This window comes from Polypterus senegalus, chromosome 5 (assembly GCF_016835505.1).
Source record: "Polypterus senegalus isolate Bchr_013 chromosome 5, ASM1683550v1, whole genome shotgun sequence".
NCBI classification, from domain to species: Eukaryota; Metazoa; Chordata; class Cladistia; order Polypteriformes; family Polypteridae; genus Polypterus; species Polypterus senegalus.
Window position 1 is genome coordinate 110,761 of NC_053158.1, and position 24,337 is coordinate 135,097.

General features: G+C 52.0%; 1 protein-coding gene across 1 annotated transcript in view; it reads left to right on the plus strand.

Annotated features, from left to right (window-relative positions):
• The window catches only part of plxdc2 (plexin domain containing 2), a 60,832-nt gene that overhangs the window by 16,067 nt on the left and 20,428 nt on the right, over positions 1 to 24,337 (plus strand). Inside the window, exons 2-7 of the mRNA XM_039754225.1 lie at positions 10,245 to 10,441; positions 15,616 to 15,762; positions 18,389 to 18,458; positions 22,073 to 22,195; positions 22,770 to 22,888; positions 23,520 to 23,619. Coding sequence (XP_039610159.1) covers positions 10,245 to 10,441; positions 15,616 to 15,762; positions 18,389 to 18,458; positions 22,073 to 22,195; positions 22,770 to 22,888; positions 23,520 to 23,619 — 756 coding nt within the window. The remainder of the gene's footprint in view (positions 1 to 10,244; positions 10,442 to 15,615; positions 15,763 to 18,388; positions 18,459 to 22,072; positions 22,196 to 22,769; positions 22,889 to 23,519; positions 23,620 to 24,337) is intronic.

Below are 24,337 nucleotides of genomic sequence, written 5' to 3' on the forward strand. Positions count from 1 at the left end.
GGCAGCGATCGGTGTCAGTGTCCAGTCGAGGTGTCTGGGGGTCCGAGTGTAGGGCACCAGTGGAGGAGGAGGACATTGGCATCCAAACCGGTCAGAGGCACTGGGGGCTCGACTTATGATCTATCTATTTATTATATAGCGCCTTTCCTATCTATCGTTTGTCTTTTTTTCGTGGCAGTAGCTGCACTGTGACTCTGTCACCAAGTCAGGAAGCTCCCCATGAAATCTGTGACCATGCTGGGCTCAAAGAGCAGCAGACGGACAGCCACTAAGAAGCCCACTGTGTGCAGATGGGCACTGTGCGTGCCACTGGAGGGTACAGTCTTGGTCTTCTCTCTCAGATCTTCAACAAGGCGCTATATTAGTCACGTGACCTGAATTCTCTTTCTAATTCGATTAAAACTGAAGTATTCACCTCCGCGCTACAATAAACAGCATAATAAGGATCTGTGCTTCAGTGAAGACCACCATGGAGTGGCGGCTCAGAGGGTAGGGATCTGCACTGGCAATAGGAAGGCTGCCGGCTCGAATCCCGTAAATGCCAATTGGGACTCTGCTCTGGTGGGTTCTTGAGCAAGGCGGCCCTTAACCTGCAATTGCTGAGTGCTTTGAGTAGTGAGAAGAGGGCTATAGAAATGCAAAGAGGAATTATTATTATTATTACAGTATTATTAATTATCATTATTATTAAGTAGTATTAAGTAGTACCATTGCAGTCCCACCACACAAGTGCATTTTTGCCCACCTGGTTTTCTTCATCGGCTTCTCTGTGTGTTTATTTAAAATTAAATCCCAGCCTCTGCCGAATCGCTCAGGCGTTTCCGTGTCACCATTCCTGTGGCAGAGGAGCCCATTTGTAAGTGTCACACTTGTCCCTGTGTTCATTCACCAGCTCTTAAGGATGACTGCCCACCCGCCTGCCTGTCCGCCCACCTGCCTTATTCCTCTGACTGAGAGGGTGCATCGGCAATAACTTTAGTTTAAATATTCAGCACAAAATGCCCGGGATGGTGGGCACCACTGGCATTGGTTTGCTCCTAAAATTGTCAGCAGCATTACGCTGCTGGTGACCCTCTGCTGGCTTGTGGGCTCATCATTGCAGTGGTGCCCTCACCTGGGGCTAAGCTGGCATAACATAAGACCTGGGATGCAGCTGAGGGAGGGCGGGGCCACGATTAAGATAGAGTCCATGGCAGAATTGAGGGCAGGGGCGGAGTCGAGGGTGGACCTGAAGGTGTTCCTCGTCCATTCCTGATATTTCTGCACTCGGCTCTAATGTCCATGCAGTGCTCTACAGGTGGGCTGTCACCAGCTGTGAACACCCCATGCAGGCTGGTGCCCTTGCCCAGATGCACAGAGTTGTGCTGGGTGGCACAGTACACTTAGTGCTGCAGTCTGCCTGGTCCATTTGTGTCTGTGGCTCTTGTGGCTTCATTATATCCCCTTACTGGACACTCGGAGGTCTCCGTCCGGTTTCCCCACTTACCAAGGAGTAATGACAGACGTGCCACCTGTGCAGACTTGTGGCAGGATGAAACTCAAATGGCCAATGACAAGCCTTCTTTTACATTTGCACTCCTTATTTTACTGTGACCTTGTCTGGCTCCTCCCCTGCCACTAGAAGCCACACCCCCCAGCCACTGGCACTGGGGACTGTCCTTCCTTGATGCTGAGTAGTGTAGCTCCTGCTTGGCCACTCAAAGTGATAGCGTGGTGCCCACCAGAAGGTGAGGGGGCAGGGCAGGCCTTTGGCTATGCCCGTCACTCCGGGTGTTATGGCCACCTGGTGGCTGAGGCCTGGTACTGCGCAGCTGTTGGTTGCTTGGCCACTTCTCATCATTCGGGGTCACCTCACGTGCCATGTGAGCTAAGTGGCTTTGGATGGTGGCCTTGGTCTTATAAATGCTTGTAAATTTATGGTGCCCTCCCAGGGGCACCTTGTCCAGTGGGTGTCACGAGGCTCACCAGGATAAAACTGTGAACGGAGCGACAGGGTACTGTACAGGGTATATCAAGTAAAGGCCATGAGCAGCAGTCTGGGTCATGGTGGCGTCTTGAGGTGCCCTGGCAGAAGGGGTTGTGACCCTTCTTTCACCGTTTAGCATTTTGAAATTTAAGTGATGTGGCCAGGCTGGCGCGCTGACAGAAGGTGACGCTTCTCTTCATCGTGACTTCCCAGAATTTGGTTTCTGTCCTCCATCCGCAGGCCACAGCTGGAGCTTTGGACGGACGCCGGTGGCTGACGAATGCTTTCAAGGAAGGCTTGGCACGGGCCGAGGAAATGAGGCGGCGATCCAGGAGGAGGCTGGTGGGCCGAGCCAACTAAATAACGTGATGTGGGGGTCCGAGGGCAGGCCGGTGCTATGGGTCATGTGACATGGTGCTGCGGTCAGAAGCAGACTGGCATCTCCCCTATTGCCACTTGGGCAGCCAGCCAGTATCTCGTTTGAGTCAGGTGCTCTTTATCGTGTGACGTTCTTGGACGGGGGGTCCTGGCGCTCCATCCTGTAACTTGAGGCTCCAAATCAAGCGACTCAGTAAAACCAGTTGGTCTCTAATTCCATGTAGCGCCTTTCCACTTCAAATTACAGTCAGTCTGGCATCTGATCAGTGCCTCATATAGCGCCTTTCAAATGCACCTATCTAAGCACATACAGGCGGGCACACCACAGGCCATTTCTCTAATGGCATGCCACCCTAATTCAAGTGCCACTGTGTGCCAATGGTGGAATTTAAATTAAACAGATAAACTTTCAGCAGATGAGCTGGCACCCCATCCAGGAATGGCGCCCGCTTTGCCCCCGTTGTTATCCATGTTGGCTTTGATTGTCTGCCCTGGTGACCAGACAACACAGTGATGAGAATAGCACCCCCCACCTGCATGAAGCTGAAGTACCACAAGACCCCTTTGTTTTAAGGAAACGTGGGAAAGGCGCTATAAAAGTAAAATGTATTTTTAGATTTTACAGAGCGAAGTGAGGACGCGGGCAGCGGAGCACAAATGAAGGGTAAAGACAGGCGCTGAAGTAAGGGGGCATTCAGAGGCCAAACGCAGACCCCCACCCCAACACTTGAGTCGGGGCAGTGTGGTGACTCCACTGGGCACTTGGTGGAAATGCGGACCTGATTGTATGACACACTTCAGAAAGGCGCTATACACATTTATTCAAATGCAAATTCAGTGCCACCTGTGAGTCACAGGTCAGATCACCTGTGAGAAACATCGGGTATGTGCCCCTCCAACAAGGTGCTGTATGACAGGAGTGCCTCTCCACGTTATCTGCCCACTTCTCAGTTAAACTCTCGCCGAGCGCTGCCAGCTGCCTTTGCCGTTTTCTCCTTCGCTCGCTCGATTTCACTTCAGGACTGATTAAGTGCCCGTCGCATGGCAATTAGTGACAAAGACATTGTGACGGCCATCATCACTCTTCATTAAATCGGCTGGCAGACTAGGCAGAGCAAGCTGGGTGGTGCCAAGAAACACCTTTGGGGGACAGCTTGGGGCATCAGCCCAACCCATAGGGGGCACACTGAGAGGAGACCCCCAGAACCAGGGCACTGCATTGGTAAGCCTGGCAGAAGCCTAGCATTAACCCTAAACCTTGGGGCACAGGAAATGAGGCTGTGATTGGCCAGGATTGAACCCAAAGAGGGGGGTCAGCATTACGGCTGCCAGTGAGTCCAGAGAGATGAAGCCACTGGGTCACCGTCTAAGGTGCTGGCATTCTGCGAAGACCCAGCAAGCAGTGTGCTGAGGACGCCTGAGAAAGGCGCTATATAGAATGTCGTTTGACAGGCCAGAAGGACATTCCGAGGAGGTCCGTGAGCCGCTCCCTGTGCTCATCCCTCCTTTGGGCTGAAGGAAGCCATTGATGTCCTGAATGGTGTCTCATATGGTCTCCTGTCATTCAGTTTCACCAAGGTGACAGACAAGCCACTTGTGGGGACTTCTGGTGGCATTTGTCTTTGATCATTCGCAGAGTTGTCCTGGCCGTTTGACCCTCTTCATGTCACTTTGAGATTCTCCACTCTCTAAACAGAGGTGGTCAAGTGGCTGAGTCTAATATTAAATTAAGCTGTGCCCTGCAATGACTTGGCATCCCAGCCATAGTGTGAGGCACGGTGGCCATGTTGGGCACAAAGCAGACTAAACTAATGGATGGATGGTGTTGAGACCACCCTCTCGGTCACTGTCCCTCATGAAACATCAGCGGCTTGAGGTGACTTCACCATTGCTCCTGCCTGCCTCCCCCACAGTCTGCCCTCAGCAACAGGTCGTGATTTGCATGGTAATTTGCATAACCCCATCCCTGAGCATGCTGGGCTGGCAATGGCTACCAGAGCAGTGGAGGGGCACCTACTGCCAGCTTCTCTTACCCACCGCCCCCCTTCTTGCTGGGTTTCAGTGCGGTGCTGGGTGACCATGTCTCTCTATAAAGGCGCATATATACATGACAGACAATTAACAATAGAAAATAAAGACCAAGTGACACAAAGTGATGATGGTGGGACTGAGAAGGCGCTATATACAGAAAAGGCTTATTAACTGGCTAAATGAGAGTGGGTGACAATACGTCTGTCAAAGGCGCTATATACAGAAGCAGTGCCCGGAGAAAGTCCTTACATGACAAGTGACCAATGCCTTATAATGGTGCTTCAGGACAAAGGTGCCATATTTCAGATAAGGACATTAGACGCTTTGTGGTGAGACATTGCCACTCACTAATGATGGCACCACAGACAGGTGACATGTGACGAAGGTTTTGTTTTGTGGTGGCCCACTACTGTCTCACAGCCCCAGGTTCAAATCGCACACCCTAAAAGGTGCAGGTTGGCATGATTGGCATAGTGCCCAGTGGTGGACTGGTGCCCCCTGCAGGACCGGATCCAGCCGTTCGGCCTGTGCTGCTCGGAGAGGCCCCATCTGCTGTCAGCCTTGAATCGGATAAAAATTTCAGAAAATGGGCGTCTGGATTACTTTGATGAAAAGGTGCCATTAAAAAAAATATTTAAGAAAAGCTGATGGTGCACTCGGGGAAAGGCGCTATATAAACTGATGATGATGATGATGGCGACCTCCTACACATGAAAGGTTAAGTAGCTGGCCCTGGAGCTCACTGAGAAAGGCGCTACATACCATAAAGAGCCCACTAAACTGCATGATGTGGCTTCTGATTTGTGTGCACCTGACATGGCATGTTGGCACGGTGAGGCCCAGCCCTTGTCTGTGCATTGTTGGCATGTTTTCCTGGTGTCCATGTTGGCATTCCTTTAGGTTTTCCTTCCTATGCAGTTTAACTTGACGGGTGACAGACTGGCACCCCCACCCTGCTTTGGCTGCAGTGCCCCCTTTATTTATGATAAATGTATACTTTCACTGAAAGGCACTATACCAGCTGAAGGGTAATCAGTAGGCACCTGGTGAAGGGGCACTCTAGGAAAGTCCCAACCACATTACATAAAGGTCTTTGTTAGTGTTGTGAAAGGCGCTATATTAAGTATTGATGGGCGGACAGGCTGGTTGAAAGCTGACGACGCTGAATGGGACAATAGAACTGCTGAGAGAGGCAGGAGGGGCACAATGGTGGTGTGTTGGCATTCTTTTCAGTGCCACCTTTCCACTTGGCCTCCTGTAAATGGCCGGCAGCAGAACTTCTGTTCTTTTTTCGCGGAATTCGGGAACGTCGAGTCCCGGGAGGCGGCCAGGAGTGGGCGGCCCATTTCAGGGGCACAATGACCACCAAGGAGGGTGCTCTTGCGCTAATGAGCTGTCAGGAGCCCCTCATGCCAATAAGCCCCGCCCCTGTCGTCATGACAACTGTGCACACACGCTAACGAGGCCCATTCAGGATTGTGACAGCAATCTAAGGGACCAGGAAGGTGTCAGCTGGGACAAAGGAGGTCATTAATTGGGGCGGGCTGAGGCAGCGAGGGTTTAACCCTTTAGATCTTGGGAACTGTAAAGAGGCCCGTCTGCCTTTTGGGTCATGTGAGGGCTTTAAGGGCGGGGGACAGTGGGGGGGGTCCGCCTAATGTACAGCACACTGAACTCTCAGCTCAAGTCTCATGTGCCACTGATGGAGTGACTGCAGTGTCACTAATGATGGCAGATGCCTCTCACTGTCTCTAAATTAGGCGCTACGTGGCTCTTTATTGAAGACTGGCAGCTTTGTGTGCCCACTGGGTGCTGGAATTGGAGAAACTGGTGAAGACGCCTTGCATGATGAAGAGCTGCTGTATAGCGCCTTGCCAACGTTACTGTCGTGTTCGCCACACAGATGGCCGTCCTCTCTTTAATCCAAACTCCACAGGTCTGTTGGCATTACCAGGGTGACGGGACAATGCCACCTCAAGCATGAAGTTCAATGTGCAGATGACTGGAAGTGAAGGACACCTGGCAGAAATGCAGAGTCGGGTCACTAGGTGGCGTTCAAGCTGCAAACCGATTACAAAGCAACAACTCTGAGATGGGCAAAGATGTGGGGGTGAGTGGGGTGGGCTGCCAGGCAGTCAGGTCTTGGCTTTGGTGGTATTGATGCCAATAATTAATACGATGTATGCTAGACATCTGACAGGGGGCCTGCAGCCCACCAACTTTAAGACAAGGGATAGTGCAACAGAAGATGGACACCAGGAATATAGACACGAACGCAAATGACGAGGGGCGTGACGGAGGAGCACATGACACCTGAGGGCGGAGTCTGCTCTAACCAATAAACGGACGTCACCGTGGCGTTTCTCTTCAAATCACAGTCAGGTCTGAGTGGTCACATGACCCCCCTTTCCCTTTGAAGTGACTGAGTTGAATTCAAGATGGCAGGTGTAGTCACTGGGGGTCTGTAACAGAGTGACATTAAGCAGTGCCACACAGCGCTGTGTTGTCACCGTCATCCAGACGGAGGAGGAGCTTCCCTTTCATGCCGTGTACCGCCATTTGTTCTACGCTCATTGATGTCATTTGTCCTAACTGGTCATTGAGGAAGGACGTCTTGTTTACTCCTCATAAAATGATTTCACCCCATCAAGAGGACCACCAGCGTCACCGTGTCCTGAACTTGTTGTCCAATCAGCTTAAGATGCTTTTTATCATCGATTTGGTGGTCACTCGTAAAGCGGAGGGTGCATCGTGAAGCTGCTCGTTAATCTTTAGGATTCCTCATTTTCGGGAAGCGACTGACACCCCCACCCCCCCTCCGCACTCCTGCCCACAAATCATTTAAATGACATCCTGGGACGAGAAGAATCTCCAACACGAGAAAGAGCTGACGTGGCACAATGAAGTGACAAGCTCAGTCACTGGCCAGGATTGAAACCCCCGAGGACCCCCAGCTTGGAGATTTTACAGCTCTCCTTGTGACTGTGCCATTAGAGACCCCAAGTGTGTGTCACACAAGGCACTTCCAGCCCTGAGGGTCGCCATCGACTATATATATGTATGGTGAAGGACTTCACCGTGGCCTTGGAGTCCCTGGCATTGCCATCGTCAGGTCACCTTCACACATCTTCTGCCTCTTGGTAGGCCAACACAGAACTCAAAGCTTCACACCCGATGGACTCCTTGCCCAGTTACGTCCCCTTTTTAATGTGGTGCCCATTTAGCCCTCAGCACCTTCCCCCGACACCACGGTGTGTGCCAGCTTGGCAGTGCAGCTCCCTGTGTGTCTTGGTGGACTGTGCCCACTTCACTTCATGCCCCCTTGTCTTGCAGGCTTTGATTCATTTATGGTCAGCTGCTGTGCCCGTTCAGTTAAAGGCGCTATATACAGTCCTTGTTATTATAGGCCAGATTGTACAGGGTGGCACCTTCTGTGAATGGCGCTGTATCAAGTCATTCCTGATTTACTCAAATGACCTCACACAATGCTGGACTGGATGCCCGTTTCCACTCTGAGGGTCCTTGTTTCCAAGGGGTAGATGAGTGACCAAAGCATGTGTAGGCCACATGTCACAAATGTTACAGCTTGGCACAGCCCCCAAGTCTGTGGGTCTGCTGTCCCAGCCTGTCACTGTCATTGAAGGTCCCTGTGGCAGAGGAGGTCCAGTCCTCTAAATGTCCAGCAGGTGGACTGTGGTCAACTGGCCCCATGTGGCCATCGCTCGAGTGACTTTGTCTGGGTCCTGATGTCATCTGTGGGGGCCGTCCTGGGGTCTCTTGGGGTGTTGAACCCCTGCCTTTCCTACTTGCACTTCATCTTTGCCGTCCACTTTCATTTTCCTCTCCTTCCTGAGTGGCCCGCGTGGCGCCGGTGGCTTCCATCCTGATGCTCTTATCCTCTCCATCTCGGCGTCTTTTTCATTTCCTTCGAGTCGTTTCATTTTGTGAAATCCACAGTTTGGCGCACAGCTGATAAGCCTGGCAATCGAGACACGACGCGGCACAGAGAATTGACTTTGGAGTGGGGGGCGCGGGCATGACAATAGTGACAATGGTGACAACGTGCCTTCTGTCCTCAATGAGTCCTGGGCCTCTGCATCCAGCCCTGATATATGCAGTGAGCACTGATTGGCTCATCTGAATGCTCCACCCCTCCGATGTATACTGTGAAAGGCGCTATATACAATGAAGACGGATTGGTGGGGGGGGGGGGATTTTTGTGTCAATGCTCTTCAGCTGTCTTGAATGATTCCTCGCGTCACATACACCTCAGAACAGTGCCCACCACTGGCCTTAAAGGCTGCATTGCCAGGCACTCTGAGCCTCCACACTGCCATCTAGTGGCATGCCCTGAGTCTTCTGTTTAATGACACCAACTAGATGCTGATGGCTGACTGCCCCCTAGTGGCCATGGAGGTCAGTCTCTTTGTGGGGCCTGGCCCTGTGCCCCCCTTACCCGTGATGCAGTGCAGAAGCAGACAGGAGGAGGGACGTGGACACCAAGCGACTGTGCCATTGAAGGCAGTCTTGAAATGTCCTGGAGTGTCCCCAGCGTCCCCAGTGTGTCCATTTGTATTGCTTAACTGAAAGGTAAATGGAGGGTCAAACTCTGCCACACCAGTGGGTGTGGCATGAGAGTCAGCAGGAGATGAAGAACTGTCATCAAGAATTCAGTGTGACAAAATGGGTGACGGGGGCTATATTCTAAAGCTGTGGTATTTTTATGGCCAATTGTACCCCTGTGCTGTGACTCTGATGCCCGACACCTGGCTTGAATCCCATCACTGGCTTCCAGGTAAGTTTAGGCGCCTGGCATCCCCCATAGACAACTGACAGAAGACCCCCTTAAACAGGACCCTTCTGCTGAAGTCTAAGAGCCCCCACCTCTTCACGTTGTGACAGATTTCTGGGAGTCTTGCCAGTTCAGTTTAATCTTCCTGATGTCATGGATCGTCCGGTTGTGTCACTGCCACCTGCACAGTGACACATGTTGTTTCCCAGTGACTTGTCCATTCTCGATTTCCACCTCACATGATCAGAGCCGGGATCAGAGCGGTTTGGACGAGGACGGCCAGCGAGGTCACCAAGTGCATTCATTGAGTTAAAATCTGGTGGGGGTCCCTTGAAGAAGTGGGCACCTCTCTTGGCCGTCCATGGATGCCCGTTTACCTTCACCCCCTACATTTCAACGAAGCTCGAGTGATTTTTTTGGTGAAGCGGGGTGTCTAAGGGATGTTGGTCACGGCACATACGAGCATGTGACAAGCTAATGCTGGCACGTGGGCAGAGGGGGCGTGGTGGACATTCGTCACTCTTGTCATTCTCTTCTCATTCTCCTCATTTTCTCGTCATCTTCTTGTTTGATCTTCTCATTCTCCTTATAAAAAAAAGAAACAGGCGGAGACCCCCGGGCACCTCTCACCCTGGCTCAGGTCTCCTCCATTGTGGTCCTTTTGCCGCCAGTGAGCCGCCTTCACTTCTATTTGTCACCCCTCTTCTCCTGATTTTGTGTCTTTTTGCCATGGCAGAGTGGGCAATTGAAATGGGTGGTAAACCAGTGACATCAGAGGTGATCAAGCCCTGAGTCGAGCTGGCACTTTCTCCAAATGACATCCTGTCCTTTTAACCAAAGGCGCTATATAGAATGAAGCCATTTGACACCCTTGAGTGACCAGTTGGTCCAAATCCGCCTGTCCTCTTGGTGGTCATTCTGCATGAGGTGATAATTGCCCCCCAGACTCTGATGGACGGTTCCTGGAATGCTTTTGCTTTGGCCATAGAATGTGAACTGGGCAGTGTCATGTGACTTTGTACCACCATGGGGCGCTATATACGACTGACCCGAGCTTTTCTCCTTTATTTCCCTCAGGCGTGTATGGCCATCTTGCTGGCCTTCCTCAGGTGGCCGATGAAGTTTTGGTGGACGTCAGGCTCCTCGGTCACAGATGGAGGAGGGACGAATGGCCATCGATGGACAGTAACAGGGCAGGCCTGGAGCAGGACACCGCTGACCCCGAGAGGCTCCCTGAGGTGACCCCACAGGAGGACAGTGGCACACAAATCGAGGTAACCAGCCCTGCGCTGTTTCAGTCAGTGGTGCACATCACCTGTTGGCCTCTTAAGTGTCACCAATGGACAACTTGGGATTGTCCTGAATCCCCAGATTGCTCTCCTGGCAAAGGGCCAGCCTGATTGATGCCCGCTAGTTTGGATGTTGGAGGCTTCGGAGCACCAGAGACTGACATGGCATCCAGGGTGGCAGTAGTGTTTTGGAGGGTCCACTTTGGGTGGAATTCACTGAGCCCGGCCATGTGGCGGGTCTGGTCAGCTGTGTGCCCAGGCGCTGTTCAATGATCCCAACAGGGGGCACTGTGGAGTTTTATGGTTCATGTCTGTCACACAAATGACATGATTGGTGCCCTGAAATTGTCACTGGGAAGAGTGACAATGTGGAGGTAATGGGGGCGGAGCACACCCTGTGCTGAACTGGCAGCTCGCTTGTCACTGGCATTGCCCTCCATGAGCCCATCCTGGCATGTGAATGAAATCCAGAAATGGGCTGTCGTGTGCTGTGTCTGCCTGTGAAGGCCTGGCAGGGTCACATGGCAGGTTGATCCCTGTGTCCATTCATTTGGGCACACAAGGCAAGTGAGAGTCCATCAGGGCACTGCCAAGGGTGGCGGCTGGTATGATGTGTCACTAGAGAGCAGAACTGGATTAAGTGACAAATTATATGATGTTTCAACTTCCTCTACGTTATATAGCGCCTTCCACAGCGACTCCACAGGAAATGTTGGAGGAATTTGGAGTAAAGGCTGAAATCCTGAAAGGAGTCTGCAAATGTCCTGAGGGGGCATCAGATGAACACCTAAGAGGAGAACACCACATGTCATGCCCAGTGGGGGCGGCACTGACACAAGTGGGCTGGATTTGGAGTCTCCCCAGTGATGCTGACCTTTACACACACTAGGGGGCACCACTCCTCAGCAGGCAGTGCCACAGACAGATGCCAGGAATGCCAGGGAGCAGGGGATTTACATGCTCTGGTGCATCCTTGGTGAGGCGGGACTCTTTCCATGTGTTGGCATTGACTGGGACTGGCACATTTCTTGTAACTCTGACCAGACCACTGGAGTGGAGTGCTCACCAAGTGCCCAAATGTACCACTCCTTGTGCAGCTGACCCTCTGTGAGGCTGTGAGTGGCACAACCTTCCTGTGTCATCCATTTCTGACAGATGGGTGAGGAGTGTTCAGAATGAGGTAAGAGTTCAGATGCCCATCTGCAGAGGGCGCGCTTATATTTGGCCTCCATGCTACTCTACTTGATGTGCTACCAGTCTGCCTGCCCGCCATAAAGGCTGGCACTGTTGTTTAAGTCTGTTCTCTTTAAATACGTGTGGGTGGAGCCCCAGGAGGCGGGGTCATGTTAACGTCCCCGTCGCTGGCCCCTCCCTCTGTGAGTTCTGCCACTCTATTTGACTTTCTTCCTCCTCTTTCTGTGGAGGGCATGTTGGTGGCTGTTTTTAGACTTTGTGCCATTTTTGTGTTTTCTGTTCTTTTATGTCATCACTGTCTTTGTTCATAAAGCTTTCTTGGCGGGCTCGCCTCATCAGGTTTTAACGGCCCCCCGCTTTTGTAAGGCAGCCTTCTGTGTTTGGACAGCCAGCTTCCCTTTTTCTAGGCCTGTGTAGGCCGAAGCCTGCAGGTAGGGGAGCGGAAACTGGCTGTCTGTGGTGAGGCCATATCTGGGCAGGCCTGTGTAGGTCCTGGCCTCTGTTTTGGGACCCTTTGTGCCACCATAAGATATCAGGTGTGGCCTCGCCACTTGGCAGAAGAGTTTTATTAGAGGCCAATGGGCAGGTGGCTTTAAACTGAGGCATTGCTGTGTTGGCACAAGTGCCCCCAAGTGGGGGTTTGGATGATGATGGAGAGATGGCCACACTCATTCTTTGACAAGTTGAGTCCACATCATGCCTGTGAACTCTGACCTTTTACTGTTGGCACAGGGGCACCATCTTGACCATGCCATCTCACCACATGTGCCATGTTTTACCCAGGGCCATGCCTGTGCTAATGTGTCATGTTTTGGCAGGGGGCATCAGTCCATGGCAGTCACTCTATTTTGCCCCTTAGTCTGTGGCACAGAGCCGTCCGCTCACCCAGAAGGGTCAACATGATGGGGTTCAGTATTGGGTGCCCCCTGTAGCCCCCATTATTCCTGTATCCTAGATCTCTCATACACTTTCAAAGGACCAGGACCACCCTTGGACTCCCTAATACTACCAACAGGTGGGCTACCTCACTGGGCTGCCAGCTGGGTGCCAGGACCCTCCTCCTGCCATTAATGTGCCCGGTCCTCATTCATCACCTGGCCCTTTTTGTAAGATTGTTCTGCATGCTGGACTCTGCTGCCCCCTAGTGGTGTGGATACAAGCCTGGCCTTTCTGACATTAGTGAGGATTTCATTGTGCCAGCTAGGTGGCTTACCCCATGGCACACTCTGTCATTTGTTTTTAAAGGGACCTATGAGCCTAAATTTGAACTTTGAACTTTAGTGCCAGACAATGAATGATGAGAAATCACAAAGGGCAATGACACCATCACGAGGTCATCTACGACGAGGTGGTGACACAAACCTGTATGACACGATGACAGTGAAGAACTGCCACCTGGGCCAGCCATCTGTCATTTAGGGAGGATGTAACGCGTCCAGTAGGACACCTGGAGCACGTGGACAGCAGCAGGTCACTCAGTCCAGCATGTCATCCAGCCTGCCTACCCAAATCCTCACTAACAAACTGAGCTTTAAAGGTCTTTGAAGTCCTCCTGTGCCAGATCCTGTGCCAGCTGGTCACTTAACCCTCTTGTCTGAGGTTCTGTCTGTGTGACCTTTACATTGGTGTCGTCACCTGCGTCAGAGTGACAGCCCTTTCTCTCCGTGGTGCTGCTCTGTCTGCAGTGCCCTCTGCCTCGCCATGCTGTATGGCAGGACTGAGCAGCAGTTATTGAAGAGTGCGGAGTGGGATGTCTGCCGACAGGCTGTGGTTGGACGGCAGGATCCTTGAAATCAAAAGGAGGCCCACAGAGATCCATCACCCCTGCATCCCCCAAAACACCACCGGAAGTACCATCTCAGACGGGCATCTCCTGTACACCACTGGGCCACCTTGTTGGTATGAAGGAGACCCCATAACGGTGCAGGCAGAAGTGGAATTTGGACATCAGCAGAACACGTGGGAGACACAGTTGAGGTCGAGGGTGCAAATTGGGACCCCAGAAATGGTCTGTCAAAATGTGAAGACCTGCAGAGAGTCAGGGGAGGCACAAAGGTGTGGAAGGGGCGGGGCTATATGGCAGAGTCAGGGACGCTGGGGAAGGGGCGGAGATAGAGGCGTGGTCAGTGTTCCTTGTGGGTGAGGTGTGGCTATGGGAGGAGCCAAGGAGATGGTGGAAGGGGCAGGACTATGTGGCAGAAGCCAGGAAGCTCATGGAAGGGGTGGGGCTACAGCCAGAAAAACAAAGAAGCTTGTGGGTGGGTGGGACTAAGGGTGGAGCCAAGGCTGATCAGATCCTCCCCATGTGCCATCATTCCTTGTAAGAGCCTCGTGTGTCCTGCTTTTGTGACACCTTGTAGTCTGCAGGCCTTGGCCAGTTGGTCCTTCAGCCTCTTTGAAGTTCTCCTTCTCCTTCAGTCACTTTCCAGCACCTTTCGCACACACGCTAGACGTTACTTAGTCAACATGTCTGCCAGCTGTGGCACCATCATGCCAGGAGGGCCTTGGCACCAGATGAGCACCGTGCTGCCAGGCCACATTTGCATTTGAATCCTCGAGTTGACAAAACGTGAACCTCATAAGAATTCTGAGCACCTCCGGCGGGGCTCATTTGGTGTGCGTCTCTTTTGGAGAGAAAGCCGCCATTCACATGGAAATGATGGCATTACGTGTGCAAGGCGCCGCTCAGGGTGCTGTAATGGAGATGATCAGATATCCAGCTGCCAAGCGAGAGGAGCCGTGTGTGGGCAAACAGCGATGAAGCAAAATGAGGTGATGGCGGCAGAGGAGGAGGAGGAGGAACGTGAGGAAGGCTCCAGCCCAACACTCTAAGGGACGGAAGACACAAAGCTAAGGTCATCAGCTTCGTATAGCTAAGAACTTCACAAGTGGGCATTGCCAGGAGTGGGCATTGCCAGGGACAACTCAGAGCTGTGCCAGTCAACAGTTCTAAATTAAGGGCAGGTCTACGGTCCAGTGGGCAAAATACACAAAAATTCTAACTTGTGAGTCTCTTTGGGTCAGGGACTTGGATAGAAGAGCACAGAAGAGGAAGAAGAAGAAGAAACAGAAACCTCTGCAAATAAGTACAAGTGTCACAGAAAATGTCACTTGTGTGTCCGAGCAACCTGCAGCACGTCACTGACCCTCTGGTGGCATCAGAAACTACAAAGTGCAGAGCAGTGAATAGAACAGTAGGCCCGACAGACAGAGAGGAAAGGCACCATATAACAGAACGAGCGAGAGGTGATATGAAAAGGCGCTATATAACAAATACGCAGTGATGAAGGGCAGCGAGTGGTCCTAGTTGCTGTGTTGTCCACTGAACTTCTCACTTTCACACACCACGTCACACCCGCCCATCCAGCTCCTTCCTGCTGCTCGTTCCACACTGCTGGCCTTCCCATCTGCCCTGGTGCTCTCCTAGTGCCTGATGGGAGTTGTAGTCCCCATACTTGCAGTGATACCTGGCTGGCTGATGTTTCTTTGTGGACCGACGGTGTCCACAGTCAGGGCACGGCCCCCGGCTCTGCTCCACTGTTCAGTTTTATTCTGACTGAAGCAAAGCCCCCCCACCCCATTGACACACTGGTGGTCCAGCGCTCAGAACATAAAGTGGCACAGGCTATGACGATGGCCCCCTCAAATGGAGTCCTCAATAATTAGTCAGCCTGGCCCCAAACTCAAGACGCAGACTTTCTGGTGACCTGGTGAACCCTCAGTTGACCACCGGCTTTTATTACAACTGTCATGGTGGGTGCAGTCCTATCAAAAAGAACAAACCCTGTATATAGCGCCTTTCACATTGAGCAGCAGCAGGCAGAACAGCAGCTCAGCTGGGCGTGTTGTTTTAAGAAAAGGATGGACAGACAATCAGCCCAAGAGCTGGGCTTGTCAATGTAACTGATTGATTGATCGATCGATTCATTGATTGTTTGCTTTCACGTTTCTTGTCTTTTCTTCAGGAAGACACGGATCACAACTACTATACGTCCAAAATGTACGGACCCTCAGATTCGGCAAGCAAAGATTTGTGGGTGGATATCGACCACCTGGACAAGGAGAAAGTGAAGATCCATGGCATCCTGTCCAACACTCACCGGCAGGCCGCGGTAAGACAAGTGGGGGGTGTGTGGGTGACATGTGCTTTGTATGTTCTCCTCTCCCAAGGTGTTTGAGTGGGTGGCAGGATTGGCACTGCCACACACCACCCCCTCTACAACAAATTTTGTAAAGTGGCACTGAGAGTGTCCTGTCTGCTCCTGTCCTCTCTTGTCCTGTTGTGTTCGGTCACCTTAAGTTCAGGCAGAGCACTTGTCACCCTCTCCTCTCTGTTGTCCTCCACGTCTGCCACTGATGATGTCGTGACTGCGTGTGGTCAGTCGTTTGACCCAATGGAGACTTCCCAATTTCAAACCCCCTGTGTTGTCCCCCATTTGGTGACTTACATTGACGTGATGCATACGCCTGGTCCCTATAACACCAGTCAAATGGCACAGCCCTCTGACCACAATGACACCTTATTGGCCATGCCCACTGTGCCAGCCACGAACGACGTTTGTTTAAAGAGCAAACTCAAGAAAATTGAAAGGTCGCAAACACAAGGAGCACCTGAAGGGGGCGCCAAAGCAGACTTCTGCATCTAGAGAGATGACAAGGGGGCCGAAAGGAATAAAGAATGGATGCTTAGGTCAGGGGGGCTCATAGGGACTGGGGGGGCTGCACTGTGTGTCCTTAAAAAATATAGAAATGGCCTTCTTGGGGCAGGAGGTCAGGACACTGAATGAGGTGCCCAGTTGTGAGGTGCTGCTTGACTGTCATCACGTGGATCAGGTTGATAAGGGTGAGCCCACCATCATCTGTCTCACTGGCCAATTACCCTCAACAAGGAGTGCCTCAGGATTAAAAGTGGCTCCTGCCTGGCATCTGCCATGGCACGCTCACTCTCTAACTTTATTTGCATGTCCCAAGTCACATCACATGCCCCGCACAACTGCACCCAGCTTGGCAGGGCATCCCACATATTTGAATAATAATAATGATGATACATTTATTTATATAGCGCCTTTCCCATGCCCAATAATGAAGTCTAAAGCCCATCCAGTTGGCATATCAGCCATTTAAAATGGACAGACATCCCCACTGGAGTCAGAGTCCTGTCTACTGATGTCTTTTGTGACAAATAACTGTCACCTACACCACTCTAACCCCACCGCCCTCCTCGGGGTCCGAGCCTGTTGATGAAGTCTAAACCTCTGAGCTCTAAGTATGCGGCCATGTGAAGTTTTTAGGTGCTTTATGCCCCCTTTCTGTCCCTTCTTGTCCTTTTGTCCCCCATGCCAGTCCCTGATTGCACACAGTGACCCAGAGCTGCATTTACGTCACAGGTTTGTACCCTGTGTGTTAGGCCACACCCCCTAGCATACCCTTTTCAATTGGACCAATCAGGCTCTCTACTTGCCTCGCTTCCTCACTCCGATTGGATGTTTAGCCCCTGCCAGTGACCCCCTACCCTGGCACATTGTGGCACTGATTTGCAGGATCAGGATTAGCCACTGATGCCATCCCCCTAGAGCACCCAGAGCACTTGTGAGCCCATCTTGAACCCTCTCCAGTTCCAAAACTATCTTTCCTCTGTGGTCAGCAACACTGGCATCTCCTGACCTCGCTGCCCACCTCTCAAGGTGAGTCCCCCCCATTCCAATGAAGGATGCAGGGCCACCCTGACTGGGTACATATACAGTCTGTCTGCTCCCATCCTCTACTCTCTATATGGAGAAGCACCACTGCTGCCACCTTGGCACTGGCATCTCCTTGGTAGTGCCCCAACACTCTTTCTTCTAGCTGCTGGGTGCCCCCCTTTCATAAACGGGTCCATCATGAACCTCCTCAGTTCCCATATTGGTAACTCTGCTGTATGGGCTGGCTTATCACTGGGCGCCAATCTGGGCATTTCCTACTCACTTGGCCCATCAGTTTTCTGCCCCCTTGCCCTCTCTTGTGGCTGACTTGGGGTCTGTCGGGGATTTCCTGTATCTTTGATTTTCATTAAATTTTTACTGGTCTGATTCAATACTTGACATTTATTTGATAAGCACCCTCTGGCATCTGCCCACTTTCCACCGCTGCTCTCCAGAGGGAACACAAGCCTATCCTGACATCATTGGGTATGAGACAGCAAGTAAGGTGGGTGTGCCAGTCCAACTCCGGGCACGCACCCTCTAGCCTGTCACCAGGCCCATAGAAGTAGGCTGCCCAGATTTTCATCTCGTTATTCCAGCGAGTGTGGCAGATACAGATGGTGCCAATTTAAAATGGGACTGACTTGGAATAAACAGGCCATAGGAGTAAGTGGGCACTTCTGCCAGTGTGATCCTAAGTGTCCAGCAGCAGACTACTGAAAGTAAGTAATGGGCATCGTTTAAGTCCCACTGCCAGGGCCTTTGCCACATCTCACTCAAACCCATGATATGAGTGCGTGACAGTGGATTGAAGATGTCACCTCACTGAGGACAAGTTAATCATGGGAAGCAGATATTTCATAGAGGGACATGCTTGGCATATGTGGGCATACCTGTGGGGGTTCTCAGTTTAGGCTCCTTGGCTAACTAAACAGTAAATGGACTGAAGTGCCCGTTGGGTAGCAGTGGGCACAGACTGCATTGCCATTGTTGTTGCTGGCCTTGCCCGTGATGCCCACTGACTTTAACTTTTCTTTGTTTTCGTCCTTTCATGCAGAGAGTCAACTTGTCCTTTGATTTTCCCTTTTATGGTCACCTCCTGCATGAAGTCACCGTGGCAACAGGCGGTAAGTAAATCTTTGTCCTTTTTAAGTGTCTTTTGTACTTCATGTACTGATGTGTATGACACAAAAATTACAAAAATCTGTAAGAGGATGGTGGCCAGCGCTGTCCCTTAACCTCAATGAAGTCCTCAAAGGGAGAGGGGAGCTGCAAACCCCTGGCCCACCAAGACGGCCAAATACAGCAACCTTCTAATAAAGTTAATAGAACAAAAGCTCTGACATATCTCAGGAATATCGAGGACTCACTAGATGACACCTGACTGGAGGGGGGGGGACAAGGGACATACAAGTGAGTGGGGAAAACACAACAAAACAAGGAGAGAATCATAATGATGTCACATGATGGGACGCTGTCACCTCATCCTGCTGAAGTGAAGTCCCAGGTCTGCATGTTCCAAGACTTTGCTCAGCTGTCCATCGGTGACGATTCCCAATGTCGCCCCCTGGTGCTCACTCTCATGATTGCCTCTTTATGGCCAAGGAAGACAATGTCTGGGCTGGCATCGCCACCTGTTTGCCTCAAGATCAGCGTCCCAGTCTGAGATGGCCTCTTTTCTAGGGCATGTCACAATGTGGTGGCCTGTCACACTCCGGTCACTCAATCCTTGCTGACCCTTCTGATCATGACATGTGTGATGTTTGGAGCATCAATATAGAGCCTTTGCTGTCTGTGCCCTCTTTCCACTGCCCCCCTCTCATTCCAGTGCCATTCCTGCCTGTGCCCTCCTGATGCCTCCACATTCACTTCTCGTGTTTTTGCCATCTTCATTTTCTTTGTGCCCCCCAATGCTCACTCCACCGTGTTTGCCTCGCCCCATCACTGAGGGTACCCACCTTATGGCATTCCCAGCAGCTTTGGCTCTGGAGGAGACCTGAACGTGAAAGTCGCCTTCATCTTCGTCTTCATCTTTCTAATATCTGCTGCTGTATTCACGGTTTGCTCTGCTGGGAAATCTTCTTGTCATTGTCAGCCTGTAATCTCATTCTATAATTGCAGGGGGCCTGTGGGGACATTAGCTGTTTATGAATCCCCCTGCTTTGACATCCATTATCAAGTCGAGGTGGGGGGATCAAAGGGGAAAGACATGATGCCCCCACTGGCTGTGCTGCTTGGCTCCAGGCCACCCCCTCTCTGCACCCCTAAAGTCAATGACAGTCGCCTTGGCGGCCCACCCAGGGGTCACTTCTGGTCTCAGCCACACCCTCCCTGTGGTGGCTCTGCTGGCCTATTCCATCAGTCCTCGGTGCCCACAGAGTACCCATTAATCACATATGCCTTCTGGAATGTGTCCAGGTGCAGCGCCCCCTTGTGACAGGCGCCACACATGCACCCTACAAGCTGTACATGAAACAACAAAGAACTCAAAAGAAGTGACAGCCAGTCCCCACATTGGCATGCGGGTGGCAGAACTCTGCTGATTTATGCCCAGCCAGCTTTAGGGCATCATATTGAAAGCTGAGGTGCTCCTAACTCACCAGTCAATTCTTACCTCTGGTGCCATCTATTGAACATACTTCCCAAATGTGGCACTGTGCCAACTCTTTGCCTCTGTCTCATAAGACCCTATGGACCCCCAATGGCAGACTGACCCCCCCCCCCGGTACTTCTGGAGTGGCAATGCAGTCCAGAATGGCGCCTTTTTTTAATTCTCATTTCTATTAAATATGTGCTGCCCGCTGTGGCCCACATTCCTAGCCTGGTTGTCAGATTTTCGTCTTTGATGACGACCCAGAGACGCACCCACAGGTTAGGGGTGCCACCTTAATCTCCAGAGTCCCGGGTTCAAATCTTAGCTCAGCCGCTATCTGTGTGGAGTTTGTGTGTCAAAGGCCTGTAGGTCCCTGTCTGAGCGAGAGTGCCATGCAGTGGGGGTGGTGGGCATCCCATCCAGGACTGATGCCTGCTGTGCTTTAATTTCTTTTTCAGGGTGCCCCTTTGCAGTTAAACCACATTGGAGAGCATCATGGAAATCTTCACATTATATAGCGCCTTTCACAGTGCAGTCCTGTAAAGCACAATATAAGATGAAATGAGACCCTTAAAGGACCAAAGTGGAATGGCAACGCCAAACCATTACTTACCAACTGGGTGCCAGTGTCGCTAGCTGGCATTGGGTTCAGCTCAACTTTTCCATGCTGCTGATTTTGCACTCACAGCATCTCCTGGTGGTACCTTGGTGTACTGCAGCTTCGTCTACATAGTGCAGTGTGCCAGTGCTGCCCCCTGTGGCTCAGTGGCAGAACCCTCCAACAATCAGTTCCTCGCCAATCACAACAGTGCCCTGATCTTCCTTTTTCAGGTACTTCATGGGCATTTCTTTTGCCATGTGCCCACCACTGGACATGTCCTCTGTGGTGGCCTCCTCAGAGAGGTGACAGATTTTGGACTTTCTGGCCTCCCTGGCCCTTATGTGTGAAACTGGGGTGCAAGGCACTGCCCACTGCTGCCAGCCTCCGTTCATTAATTATATTTGTTGCTGGGAGGTGCGAGCTCAGTTGTGCCAGCTCAGCGCTTCCCGACCCGTACAAATTGGCAGGATGTGAACGTGAAATCTGCAATTTATTACAAAGCCGTCTCGCGGGATCCATTATTCAAAGAAAATGAAAGAGAAAACAACGGCGAGGCGGCAAAGAGATTTATGAGTGGCAAGACGCCGACTCCCGAGGGGACATCTTCAGGATGCCCGCTATACCCACGCCATGCTGCGCCAGTCAGCCCCGTGACTAACTGTCACACTGTGTGTTCCTCGTGGTCTCAAGTCAGCCTCGGTGCTCCCCAATCAATCAGGCGTAGCCTGAAGACCCTGACATATAGCGCCTTTCATGTGTGCCATCACAGGTCACAGATTATGAAGTCATTTTATGTGGCGTCTGTCATTAAAAGCTCCCCCCAAGAAATTAACTCTTTATTTCATGTATCATTGTGTTAAACAATCAGGGTGACACCAAAGAATTGGAATTAATGTATATAGCGCCTTTCACACGCAGTTCAAACCACAGTGACTGTCGGAGCTCTGGCAGCCAAGACCTCGCCGGGTATCTGACTGGCAGACCTCACGTGGGTGAGCCCATCCAGCCCCCAAGTGGCCCTCAGGTCCTGACCAAGTCTGTTTACTGAAGGGGAATTGGAGCCCCCCACGGGGGTCCAGCCTGCAGCACGAGTGTCAGTCTTTCTTTAATGTGGTGCTGGCATTGCAAGATGTCAGTCGTTCTTCATTTCATGTAGCGCCTTTCACTTTACACACAGCATCCACAGATCTCATTGGATTTTATATAGCGCCTTGCCTCACATTGCACAGCGCTTACCAAGACAGCTTTCATTGGATGAACGCCACTCAGCTCACTTTTTATAGCGCCTTTCCGCCCTCTCCCAGCACTCCTGTGGTTCCTCTTTGTGGTTTCTGGTGTCTCACTGGCCGTCCTGAGGCTGACGTGGCACCACAGCACCACCTTATCACAAACATCCATCCATTATGAGAAGCAAAGATGGCGCAGAAAGACGGGGGTCCACAATGCTGAAGAAGCCCCTTTAATTCACTCAAAGCAGACATGGAGGTGTCAGTGGGGGGCTCCATGACCACGATGGTCATCCTGATGCCACCTGTGCCTCTTTGCAGGGTTCATCTACACCGGCGATGTGTTGCACCGAATGCTGACGGCCACCCAGTTCATCGCCCCCCTGATGGCCAACTTTGACCCCAGCATGTCGAGGAACTCCACGGTGCGCTACTTTGACAACGGTAAGTGACGCTTCGGCTTGGCTTTCGTATTCGCCGTCAGACGCCGTTGTGTCCCAGAATGCACTTGTTGGTGACGAGTGTCACTGCACGTCCACGTGAGGTTCGGGTGCCGTCACTCAACGGTGGATTATGGGAAGTCTGTCAGGTGTGGCTTGGTGACCCCCTGCACTCCAACTGGCCAGTGAAATATCAAAGTGATGAGGCTGCAGTGCCCTCGGGCTCACACAGGGGGCAGCACCTGCAAGGTATGGGATATGGGTGGGAGGTGGCTGGACTTTGATTGGCTAATCCTGTTCATGTGCCACTTTCCAGGATGGTGAGATTGTGGAGTCAAGACCACTTTACTGTATGTAGCGCCTTGCAGGGGGGCTTCAAGAGACCTCTGCCAATGGCTGCACGTTTGTCATTTTTGACTTCTTAGCAGATTAACAGAAGACTTTAAAAAGCCATCGGCCCCCGAGGCTCGGCAAGAATGGCAGATGAGTCTGAGACCCTGATGTGACAAACTGGGCAGCGGGGACAGGCATGCATCACCCACACAGAGCCTTGACCACTGTCCTTCTGTCTCTCGTAGGCACGGCTCTGGTGGTCCAGTGGGACCACGTCCACCTGCAGGACAACTACACCCTGGGCAGCTTCACCTTCCAGGCCACTCTGCACAGCGACGGACGCATCATCTTTGCCTACAAAGAGGTGAGCGGGCGCTTCCTGGGCATGTCTGGCCACTGGGCCTTTGGTGGGACCTCGCCGACAGGATGGCTCTGGAAAGTCCCACTGGAGCACAGGGAAGACAGTCAGTTATAGCGCCTTTCACAGTGCACGTCATCACAAGGCTTCGGTTGGACAGTATGTGGCACAAACAAAGACAGCCGGACATGCCAGTCCGATGAATGGTCTTAAAGAGTCAGATAGCTGGCAGTCACTGACCCCAAACAGGTGACGTCCATCTGTGACCCTAAGTGCATTGGGCATCACAGAGAAGGAAATCCCATCAGCCCCCTGGGGCCCTCTGGTGACCAAGGTGTCAAACACAGCGATGTGGCATCTTCCTTTCCCTGCCCACTGCTGAGTCTCTGTGCCATCTGCATGGAGGGATCTCAAGTGCAAGCACCCTGTGCCTGTACCTTTTAGGGGTCCCTGTCAAAAGGCGCTATACAAAGTCAATCCCTGACCCCTGTGTGACCTTCCAAGAGTAACTTCCTGCCCCCAGAGGTGCCACATAGCCTGCCATGTGCTTGCGTTCCAAACTGGCGCTTTGTTTCCACGTGGCACTGTGCCAGGCGCTATATTAAAGAGTCACTCTCTGTCTTCTCTTCTCTTGCAGATCCCCATCTCGGTGACTCAGATCAGCGCCGTTAACCATCCCGTCAAGGTGGGCCTGTCTGACGCTTTTGTGGTGGTCCACAAGATTCAGCAGATTCCCAGTATGTAGCCCCCCTTCCTTGTCTTTCTTTCTTCTTCATTTTGTTCCTCGCTGCCTGCCGACGCTGTAAAGCGCTGAGCTCGCCGTTTTTATTTTACACATCACAGGTTATAATTAGATTATGCAAATCGCGCCCAGGCGCTCGGTGGGCTCGCACATTTATTTTGAACTTGCATGCACAGGCGCCTTTCTGCTGGCGGGCTGAGGCGCCGCCATTGCCACTTTGTTCATTAACACCTCGTCTTGGCACATGAAGGCGCTCGTTGTCGGCAAACGCCTCTTCTTCACAGCCCACCTGCTGGTGATGAGCAGCCGGAGCGGAGGGCTTCTCTGGGGGTCCGGTTCAATTCTGAAAGCAGCTGTGGAAAGGAAAAAGAGAGACAGCTGCCGGAGGGCGGAGTTTAACACAGAGGGTGGGGTCCTGGACAGACTGGGTGGAGTTTTACTTTGGAGGGTGGGGCTTCACAGCCGACAGAAATGGAGGAGGAGCTTCATGAGCAGGGTGGGTCCTCAGAGGGTGGGCTTACTGGCAGGGCGGTCTCCATGTTTCTCAATGGGCAGACACTCCTGAAATAAAAGAACAACTTCTAGTCAGCTGACCTGGACAGGGAGCCATAGCAGCTCTGGAATATTCTACTGCCGAGGGGGCGGGGCTACTTCATAGGACCTGGAAGCGGGCGGGGCTACATGAGGGCATGGGCTTGCTGTCACGCCCATCA